Genomic DNA, 12,189 nt, shown 5'->3' on the forward strand with positions numbered 1-12,189 from the left:
TTATTTTGTTTTCTATTAAATGATTATGCATCACTACTTTTGGTCTGCAAAATTCCTTTTGAATGAGTTTTTTAAGGTGCATGCTCTCACCAGTTTCATTTCAGGGTACCTTTATGAGCAGAAGCCAATGATGACGTGCACCCGAAGTAATGTCTCACTAACATTTTCCAAGAACATAGATGCCTAAATCCGTAGGGAAAAACAGTCCTTATAATATTAGGACGTTTTGCAAAAAGTTGTTTTTTATTTTTATAAATAACAAGAAAAATAAACTATATTTTCAAAAAAAAATTTATCTTTTTCAAAATTAGTATGTTATTTATAAATTTTATAATTAAATTTTGATATAATAAATATGAAAAATGATTTATAAGTTTAAAAAGTCAACATAAAAATATAAATACTAAATTTTATAAAAATACATGCATGGATAAAAATATGAAGTAGATTTTCTAAAAATAACTAAACATGTAAAGTAGATTTTTAAGTATATAAAGATATACTTAAAAATATAAAAATATAAATTTCAGAGTACATTTATGAGCAGAAGCCAAACCATGATGTACACCCAAAGTAATGTCTCACTAACATTCTCCAAGAACATAGTCTGATGCCTAAACCCACTTGAAAAAACAATCCTTATAATATTAGGACAGACTTGTTCTGTTTTGCAAAAAGTCGTTTTTTATTTTTATAAATAGCAAGAAAAATAAACTGTTTATATCATGATAATATTTTCAAAGAATTTGATTTTTATGCGCTAGGGTATGGTGCATATACCAGAATACTCTTTTCAAAATTAGTATGTTATTTATAGTTTTTATTTTTTTTCTTTGAGTTTTTGTGTATTTGTCTCTATTATTTTCTTTTCTTCCATTTATTCTTGTTAGTATGTAATTTATAAGAACTAGTTTTAAATATGTGATTTGTGTCTACGATTTGATATTTATTTGTATTTTTATTAAAATAAATTTAAAATTTTCTAAAAATAATAAATATTTTCAAGTTTATAATTAAATTTTGAATATATTTAATATTAAAAATTATTTATTAGTTTAAAAATTCAACATGTAAAATATAAATATTAAAATTTGTAAAAATAAATACATGAATAAAAATATAAGTAGATTCTCTAAAAATATAAGGATATACAAACATGTAAATTAGACTCACTAAAAATACAAATCAGTATATTAATAAATTGATTTAATATGTATTGTTATATTTATATAATTAATGTATTTGCAAAGTTGTTTAATATGTGTTGTAAGACTTTTCTAATTAATACATGGACAAACTCTTTTCGTGTGTATTGTTAGACTAGTCTAATTCGTACATAGATAAATTTGTTTAGTACATATTATAAGACTTGTATACTCAAATAATGGATAGAGTCATCTAATATGTATTAATAGACTCTGTAAAAGTATATTTATCTAATGTATATTATTATACTTGTATAATTAGTGTATGGGTAGACTCATCTAATAATTGCATGAATAGACTCATATATTGTGTATTTTTAAATTCATCTAATTAGTGTATGAAATAACTCATGAAAAATTTGTCTTATGGTCGTCTAATCAATATATAAACAAACTTGTTTAAAGTGTATAGTTAGACTTGTCTAATATTTTTTGCAAAATCTATCTAATTAGTTAACAAACAAACTTGTATAATGTGTATATTGTTCGTTTAATGTGTATTGTTATACTTGTTTAATTAATACATCATTAGACTCGTCTAATTTGTTGCTATACTCATCCAATTAATATATTTCTCTAGACTTGTTTAATAATTTTTTTTATTATCGTCTAATCAATGTATGAAATGACTCATTCAATATTTTTTGTTATAATCATCTAATTAGTGTATGGACAATCTCGTCTAATGTATGTTGACTGGTGTAAATTTTTTGTTATATTCGTCTAATCAGTGTATGAAAAGACTCATCTATTATATTTTGTCCGACTTGTTTAATTAATGCTTAGACAAACTCGTGTAATATGTATTGTTAGACTTGTCTAATCTGTATATGGCACACTCGTATAACTTGTATGGGTAAACTCTTATAATCAATGGATATTCAGACTCATAGTATCGCAAGACTCTCTAAAAATATAAAGAATAGACATAAATGTGTGGAGTAGACTAGTTAAAAATATAAAGTAGTATATGAATAAAATGGTCTGATATGTAATATTAGATTCGTCTAAATAATAGATAGAGTTGTCTAATGTGTATTATACTTATCTAATTGTATAAATAAAATTAAGAATGGAGAAAATAGTATAAAAATATATTTTCAGTTTTTGGATAAATTAGTTTAAAATTAAAATAAATGGATAAATGAGTAAAATAACTTCATGATATATCAATTTAAAAATAAATCAAATGAAATAACTTTTTGAAGAGACAATTTTTTTATAACACGGTAGTAATAAATATATATAATTTCAATAATATTATTTTAAGAAATAAAAGTAAAGTATATTTTTTAAATTTAATTTTATTAAATGACCAAATAATTAAAATCATAAAAAATATATATAATAAAATTAATATTTTAAATATTTGTTAAATGACGATGTGATTTGAAATTTAAAAAGATAAAATTAAAAATAATATATTATAAAAATGTATTTCTATTTTTAAGGCAAATCAATTCAAAATTAAAATAAATAGTTAAAAAGTTAAAATAATTTATATATATATATATATATATATATATATATATATATATACATATATGTAGCCGTAAAATAAATATAAATAAAAAAAATATAAATTAACAATATTAGATGATTAAAAAATCAAAATTTTCACATTTGTCAATAAAATAAAGCGTGAGTACAAAAATAAAATTTTCTAATATTTTTTTTTATATTATAGCAGATTAAGAATTTTGTTTACTCTTTCATAATGATTTTGTTCTGATTTAACACAATAAATTCATGCATGAGAATATACTTAATAAAACAGTAATTGATGCGATAATGAACTTTGTAAATAATGAATAAAAGCAAAAAATTTCTAATAAAATTAACAGTTAGAAAGAAACCGATGGAATATTTTCATTTTAAGGTTTTTTTTTTATTCTTAATGTTTATTCTTCCTCTTCCACCTCTTCTGTTCCCTGAAAGCAGTTTCAAAAATATTTTGTAATATAACTATAAATTTTCAGTACTTGTTTGATTCTCTTACTTTAAAAACTATTTCTAAACAGATTTTTAGAACCCAGCTAATAATTAATTAATCATAAATATTTTAAAAAATTTTAAAAATTGTTCCCAGGAAACGTCTTAAAACCAAACAAAATCCAGAAACAACTGTTCTATCATGTTCTTAGATTTCCACCTTATTCAATATCTACCTAAATTTCACCTTACATTTAGTTGCATTTTAAAAAGTAATTTAAATAGAAATAAAAAAAACTCTAGCACAACCCAATCAAGTAATGGCTAATTTCTTATCTATGTTAAATTTATATTTCGTTAAAATATATGTATTTTAAAATATTTATTTATTCATATATTATATTATATTATATATATATATATATATATGAAAGTAATATATTTTTACTACTTAATAAATTTAATTATGTTACATATATTTTATTATTTTTATAATTTTTTTAAATAAATTTCTTTAAAACAATTGCTAGTTTAAAATTAAAAAAAAAATATATGTTTCTAAATATTTATTTATCTAATTTATACACACACACACACACACACATATATATATATATATATATATATATATATATATATATATATATTTATATATAATTCCTCTAAATATTGTTTTTATTAATTTATATTAATTTCTAAACATATTTTTAGAATGTATTTATTTAAAAAACAATTTATCTAATTTTTTATTAGTCTAATTAATTATATGTTATATGATCAATTTTAATTTCTTCTAATTATTTATTTTTAATTAATTAAAAATCAAGGAAAAAGAAAAATATATACAATCCAGTTTTCTTAGGAGTAATTAAAACTAGTATTTCAGTAAATATAAAATAGAGTGCTGAAGAAATAAAATTAAAAATTGTGTGTGTACTAAAAAATTCTCATAATTTAAGCACACTGAAAGTCAAGAATAAATACACCATTTATGTTATGCTTATAAAACGAACTCATTTTGAAGGAGCTTTTCACCTCCCTTTCCATTTGCTTCTCTTTAATCTCTTCCCCTTCACATTCCACCAAAATTTTCAAACACTGCACAAAGTTAGCCTCTCTAATTCTGCCTCATGGAACGACTTGAGGCTGATATGTTGTCTTTGTCCGAACTTGATTCTTACTTTGGAAAGTAAGAACTGCAACATACATTTATATATACTACGCTTTTAACATCTTTTTTTTTCTTTTACTTCAGTGTAATGTGTTGCATGCTCATAAGAATAACTACTGATATTCAACCCGATGATTGATGTTGTTTTTGCAATTGTTTTACGTAGAGTTGAGAAGAATGTCACAAGTCTGTTACCAAACAAGACGACTTGTTCTTCAACAGAAGAGGATGATGATAAGTACAGCTTTTTAAACATTGTTTTCTCTTGGAAACTTAAGGATGCTCTGAATGAAGATCTTTACAAAAACAAGGTTCTTTTACCTCTTACTCAAAGGAAAAATCTTTGTCAAAATCTCATTCATATGTAATCTTTTCCGTTTCTTTTCAAGCTTTTGTTGATGCTTTTTCATAATATGTTTCTTCGTTGAATTTATTGGATTTGGTTTACGTACTACTTATTCATACTTACCTTTTTAACTCTTTGAAATATACTTGTGTTATTAACTTTAAAATATTTGAAAATAATTATGAGGAAAGATTTTTAAAAAGGTATATTTTAACTAGTGGAATTAGCGTTGAATACTGTGGAAATTAAACCTTTTTCTCGCAGGTACAGAAAATACCAGCGACATTTGAATCAACATCTAGTTACTTGAACTCCTTCATCACTCCATTGATCGAGGAAACACACTCTGATCTTTGTTCAAGCTTGAAGGGTGTATCTCATGCTCGTTTATGTGAAATCAAGAAGGTCGAGAGGGCCAAGTTTTTTAGACCTAACAAGGACCTTTTATATCTGATAACGTTGAAAAATATATCTGATGAAGTAGAACATGAGGAGGAAAACGGTGGCAAATATGTTCCTGAGTCAGGAGATCTATTTGTTTTAACAGATGTTAAACCCAGAAGAATTGATGACCTGACTAGATCAGGAAGATTCTACCATACTGCTTATGTGTGTGGCCCGAAAGAGTCAGATACTGAAGAAATACTAATACTGTCATCCAAGATAATGGAAATGGATATTCTAAATGAATTTGGGAGGATCAAATCACAAAAACTATATGCTGTATTTCTGATGAACCTGACCACAAATAATCGTATTTGGAAAGCACTACACTCACTGTCGGAGGATTACGACGTGGACATCATTAAGCAGGTGTTGCAGCCAGAACTACACGTAAGATTCACTATATCACCTTTAATTATAATGTTCTATTTCATAATGGCATAGTGTTCTACATATGTAGTTTTATACAGCTAAGATAAATCATTATTGTTTAACTTCAAAAACACTTAGTTTCTCAATGCCTAATTTATACTTTTCAGAGTGGAGTAACATGCGAAAATTGCGTGTCTGAAGAAAAGAAAATACTTCATGGTATCACTGCACGTTGTCTACTGCAAAATCAGAATCTAAATGATTCCCAAGAGAAAGCTGTATCAAGCTGTGTTGGTATGATAAAATGTGACCACAGTGATATCAAACTAATATGGGGCCCTCCCGGAACTGGGAAAACAAAGACTCTTGCCTGCTTGTTGTTTTGTCTACTCAAGTTAAAACACAGATCGCTGGCTTGTGCTCCAACTAACACTGCTATTGTGCTCCAACTAACACTGCTATTGTGCTCCAACTAACACTGCTTATGGTTTAGGTGACATAGTTCTAATGGGCAATAAATCGAGGGTGAAATTAGATTCTTCTCCGGGCCTTAAGGATGTATTTCTTGATCATCGTGTGGAAAATCTTGGGAAGTGCCTTTCTTCATTGTCAGGTTGGAAGCATACTGTGGATTCAATGATCCATTTACTTGAGGATCCTAACAAACAATACTCCTTATATAAGAAAGAAAAGGGTGCTATGTCGTTGGAAGAATATGTCACGTTGAATGACACTGGTGTAGCTTCTGCGTTTCGTGCATACAAGCAAAGATTGACGATTTTTGGCTCCATGACCTTTATGGAGTATGTAAAGAAGAACCGGATGGACATTTACGACCGATTTCATAAGGAACAAGGAGAGATAAGTATCTTGACCAGTCAGCAATTTATAAAGCAAACTTTTGAGGATTTAAGAAGGAAGCTCGAGTTCTGTATGCAAACTTTGTATACACACTTGCCTACATCTTTCATTTCAAGAGAACAGGTGAAGAATATGATTGAAGTCACGGATTTGTTAGCTTCTGTTGAGAAACGATTGAAGGTAACTCTTGATGGTTATGGAGAAAGAAGCATCGGTCCTGATTGCTTTGGATCATCAGGCACATTGTGCCTTAACTTACTTAGATCACTTTCCGAATCAGTTTCCCTTCCTGATATTCCAGAGAGAGGTGGAGTTGAAAAGTTTTGCTTAATGAATGCATGCACAATTTTATGTACTGCATCAGGTTCTATTAAACTGTATACAGAAGGGATGAGTGAAATAAAATTTTTAGTGATTGATGAAGCAGCTCAGCTTAAAGAATGCGAATCTGCTATTCCGTTAAGGCTTCCAGGCCTAAAGCATTGCATTCTAATCGGTGATGAGAAACAACTTCCCGCATTGGTCAAAAGCAAGGTAATTTAGCTGAGTTGTGCTATATTTTATCATTGCTAAATAAATGTAGTTAGATATCTAATATAGGAAACATTATTATATTTTTAGATTGCTGAAAATGCTGACTTTGGAAGGAGTTTGTTCGAGAGGCTCGTACGTTTGGGATACGAGAAACATATGCTAAATTTTCAGTATAGAATGCACCCATCTATTAGTTTGTTTCCATGCAAAGAGTTCTACGGTGGGTTAATTTCTGATGGCCCCAATGTCGTGCATAGTAGTTACGGTAAGAGATTCGTGGAGGGAGAGATGTATGGATCTTTTTCTTTTATTAACGTATCAAAGGGTAAAGAGCATTTTGGTCGTGGAGGTTTTAGTTCAAAGAACATGGTTGAAGCTGCTGCAATTTCTGAGATTGTTGGAAGCCTTAAAGAAGGTTAGTATTATCTCTCTAATTTTCAGTGTGCTAATGTGTTCTGTAATTGCTGTTTTCTATAAAGATATCTCTATATTTATAGTTTTGAATGTGCTATACTGATTCACATCTTAATTGTATTCTGATTTTTGGCAGAGTTTATTAGGACAAAGAAAAGGGTAAGCATTGGAATTATATCTCCATACAATGCACAAGTGTATGAGATTCAGGACAAAATTAAGCAGTACAGTTCTACTTCTCATCCTGGCTTCTCTGTTAGCGTTCGTTCTGTGGATGGTTTTCAAGGAGGCGAAGAAGATATCATAATAATTTCAACTGTAAGGTCTAATGGGAGTGGAAAAGTGGGTTTTCTTACCAATGCACAAAGAGCAAATGTTGCTTTGACTAGGGCTAGGTATGGTACTCGAATATATATTCTGCTCAATCTTACTTTTTTTTTTCTGAGTTACAAATAGGTAATGATAAATTAATAAGAGTGTTTTTAATGCAGATATTGCCTTTGGGTAGTAGGAAATGCAGCTACTTTAGTTTGCAGTGATTCTGTATGGAGAAAGCTTGTTCTGGATGCAAAGAAAAGGGGTTGTTTTTATAATGCTGATGATGACAAGAGATTGGTTCAAGCTATTGACATGGCTGCATTTGAGTTTGATATGCTAGAAGAATCTGATTCACGCTTTAAGAAACTGAGTCTAGGTGATAATAAATTGCCTATCAAATTCTCCAAGTGAGTCCCTATATCTTCATAATTTCACCTATTCATTCATTAGTAAGTCAGATACTTAAGTGTGGAATGGCTTCAAAAAGCTTTTTTCTTCTCCATTTACATGCTGCATCTTTTATGAATTTAGTATTTGGTTTCAGTGTTAGTTTATAATTTCAGTGTTTGTTTAGCTTTGCTTTCTTCTTTATTTGACAGACCCCGAAAATCAAGGAGGTGAGATCAGGAGTTTCAGGATTTTGACGTTGCTATGATCGTTCTTTAGAAAAACAAGTTGTTGAATTGCAGACAGAGTTATTGTCAATTTTTTTCATTTCAGCATTACAGACATATCTTTCAGATGTTTGGTGTCAATATTTTGGTCATTTACTACATCGATTATGCTCTTTGCATGGTGTTTTTGTCTATATCCTTGGCAAAGATAATGGAAAAGCTTCAGTGCTACAAATATATATTTGGAAAAATGTTGATTGATACCTATTATTATTATTTGACAGTCTTTATTGAAATAAAACTGTCTTAACCAAAAACAAATTTTTGTATTTATAAAGAAAAAGAAAGAGAAAAAAAAAATCAAAGATAACGTCAAATGAGAAAAAAAAATTAATGTCAAAGTACTATTGTCCTATGTATTTTCAACCTAATTACTCTTTCTACTATTTTGTTCATAAAAAATACAATTAATTATAGTTTAATTTAGTACATAAATTAACTTGATATAAAAAAAATTTTGTTTTGGCCAGTTCTGTTTTATAACCATATTTCCAAACTATTAACTTGATATAAGTGGGTCAGTGTACCATAAATTCAATCCATGTATGGGAATACAAGGAATCAATGTATCGTAATTTGTATTTTGTATCCATAATATCCATAAAACTATAATTATAAAACAAAAAGTAAGTATTCTGATCATATTTACAAACTTCTGATATTAAATAGTGGAGTTATTAATTAAGCTATAAATCTCTAGTTATCTCTAACTTAGAATAATAGAGATACTAGTAATACAATTTAATATATATTTATTGTTGATTAAAATTCATTAAAATTATATAGTACGAGTGAAATTTAAGTGACATTAGCATTTTTTTTTTATATTTTAAAATTTTCATAATTTTAAATAAACCTCAATCAGGAGTAAAAACTTGTCTAAACAAAATATATTCGAATATAAAAATTATAATATTAGCAATTTCCTTGCGGTTATTTCATCTCAATTTAACCAGAATAGTATTTCATTATTGTTTAATTAGAAGTTTCCAATTACAAAATTTAAGATGTATAATTGCTTGTTCATGCACTTGTATCAAGTGAAAAACTACGTGTTAACACTATAAGATGACACATCAAATTATTAAAAGAGTTTAATAGAAAAAAAAATTTATTATATCTTATTTATGACATGATCAAATATTACTACAAGTCTTTTTCCAGGTTCATGCAAATACTTTGCCAAATTTATTTTAGAATAGCAATAAAATTTATTTATATCTTAGGGCAAAGGAATTTGATATATGATAAAAGATGATGATAAATTTAAAATAAGTTTATTATACTAATAATGATTAGACAGGATGGATAAATAGTATATCTTACTTTGGAGTCAATATAAGCCCCTTCCATGCATGAAAACTTTGGTGTAAAAAGAAATTTTAAAGTCGTGGACGGCAGGATTCGAACCTGCGCGGGCAGAGCCCACATGATTTCTAGTCATGCCCGATAACCACTCCGGCACGTCCACTTGATGTTTATGAACTTATTTTTTACATTAACATATTAAATGTTCTTAAGATATCTATAAAAGCTAAATAATTTTAATAATTGATTATACATATAATTCACTGTAATTAAGAGCTCTATAAAAGCTAAATAATTTTAATAATTGATTATACATATAATTCACTGTAATTAAGATATCTATAAAAGCTAAATAATTTTAATAATTGATTATACATATAATTCACTGTAATTATAATAATTTTTATATTTCTTTTTATATATTAGGAAAGTCAAGAGAGACCAACAACTATTGTGAAAGAAACATTTAGTCAAATTCAGTTGTTTTATATATTACTCTATTTAGTTTAAACTTAAATAAAAAAGTGTTACATTTAAAGTTGAAGTAATGATATAAATCCCAAGTAGAAAGTCAAATTGTGATTCTTTTAAATTTCTAATTGTGAATTCTTCAAAATGTTTGTGCTTATGAACACAATCCCTTATGTCACACCATGAATCAAATCAAATAATTTTATAAACTTAATTATACTTATATGAACGATAGTTTTCCTAGTCTATTGGAAAACATCACAAGGAAATAATGCAGCATAATAAAAAAAAGAATATTGTCCACATATAATTGTCAAACTATAATCGAAAATTTAACCAAGCTTTTGGTACATATGTTTTCAATTGGATTAATGACTTGATATTCTAACTCATACATCTTGATAAGCTATATAATTACTTATGAGAAAATCTAAATGATGAAACAAAAAATTTAAAATCTTTCACTAGTTCTTAGATTTCATTTGTGAATCGCTCATGCTTTGTTCTTTGGGGCTTTGATAATTGTTATGATAATTAACAAAAGGAAGCGAAACATAATTACCTTAGTCAGAGCACCTGCAACCCTAACAACAATATCAAATAATATGACCAAAACAACCTTCTCATGAGCTGGATTTGAAACAATACCTTTGGGAAAAAAGACACACACCCAATAAATTACCTTTCATTCTAATTGTTGATAACTTTTTGGCAAGTATACCAAATCGTTACAAGTAATACAGTGATAAGTAAAGTATCGTTCTCCTCAGGGAATTTGTGTTACGTTATTCAATTAAAATTTATTTATCAAAATCAATTTGAACAACAAAATATAAGTGAATTAATAGTCTCAAAGTATATGACAATTTAAAATTGAAATTAAAATTTAAAGAAAGCTTCATTGGAATTGACTTCATGACCACATTACAGTAACTATTCTGAGCAATATAACTTGCATTCAAACATCAACATCACAGTATCTTGGTTTAATTCCTTAAAACAAGTTCTAAAGAATTATGTTCAATTATTAATTCCTTAAGTAATTAAACATAAACTTTGCATTAAGAACGATGTTATTGATGACCAGAAGAATTGAAACTATTCCTAGCATCTTTCCTTCTGGTTGTTTTTCTTGCGTTAATACTCAAATTTACTTCCCAGTATAATTTAAATATAAAAACAAGTTTATTTTACTTCCGTAAAATAAAATAAAAAGTAAACAAGAAAAGCATACGAACACAATTTATATTGAACAGGAAAGATTACATCAAATGTCAGCCATTACAGTCAATTCCAACAAATAAAAGTTTAGCCGATCCTAGACATCACAAACATACTCATTTCTGCAATTCCTTGCATGATGTGCAGTCTTGATGTCTTCAGAGAGGTCTCCTAATGGTATCCAGAGCAGTTCTCCAGTCTTTCTTTTCTATTTTCGTGTCTCTGTCCCTCTCTCTCTCCTCCAAAGCACGTCTTTTAAGAGACAGTTTATTTCTCATAAAACTGCTCCATTCGCTCAGCGCACAGAAGCAGATTCGCTGTGCAAATTAAAATTAATTCAGCAATCAACTGCACCAACTCGCTAAGCGCACAGCCTCTGGTGCGCTGTGCGAATTCAAGACTTGAAATCTCCAAACTGGCATGATTCGCTCAGCGAACCAATGGTGGTGCGCTGTGCGAATGTATTCTCCTGGCTCTGCGAATTTTGCTTCTGCTATGCGAGAATTGGCTGACAAATTCACTTTTGTACAACTTTTCCTGAACAATATTTTACAACACAATCTACCTCCTATTACGACTTTTCACTGAGTAATAACATGAATAATTACAAAATTGAGATCCTTTATAAGTGTCAAAACATTTGTTTTTCACACTTATCAACTCCCCCAAACTTGAACTATTTCATGCCCTCAGGAAATAACAGAAACATATGAACAACACATAACACACCTGTGACATTTTAATAGAATGACTTTACACATCAGACAAATCACATGCATTCCTAAAGATTCAAACAGGTATGGCACAGTACAATACTCAAAAATTCACCTGTGTATAGAATATGTAAACCAGATCAGCATTTATCATTCTCACCACTCACAGTGTTTGTCCTCACAGCAGAATTGTCCTAGAACTTCA

The 12,189-nt window shown here is 28.0% G+C and overlaps 1 protein-coding gene and 1 non-coding gene across 2 annotated transcripts; one reads left to right on the plus strand and one right to left on the minus strand.

Annotated features, from left to right (window-relative positions):
- The first annotated feature begins 4,267 nt into the window (after window positions 1–4,267).
- On the plus strand, window positions 4,268–8,008 carry LOC108336624 (helicase sen1-like). Its single transcript, XM_017573096.1, is given in 8 exon segments — window positions 4,268–4,326; window positions 4,475–4,619; window positions 4,919–5,488; window positions 5,638–5,948; window positions 5,950–6,865; window positions 6,953–7,280; window positions 7,416–7,674; window positions 7,771–8,008. Coding segments are annotated over 8 exon segments (2,826 nt in total).
- A 1,652-nt stretch (window positions 8,009–9,660) lies between these two features.
- TRNAS-AGA (transfer RNA serine (anticodon AGA)) lies at window positions 9,661–9,742 on the minus strand. The gene has a single exon. It is a non-coding gene; the product is annotated as a tRNA-Ser (tRNA).
- Between the last annotated feature and the right edge of the window lie 2,447 nt (window positions 9,743–12,189).

The sequence above is a fragment of the Vigna angularis genome, chromosome 7, assembly GCF_016808095.1.
Source record: "Vigna angularis cultivar LongXiaoDou No.4 chromosome 7, ASM1680809v1, whole genome shotgun sequence".
Classification (NCBI taxonomy): Eukaryota; Viridiplantae; Streptophyta; class Magnoliopsida; order Fabales; family Fabaceae; genus Vigna; species Vigna angularis.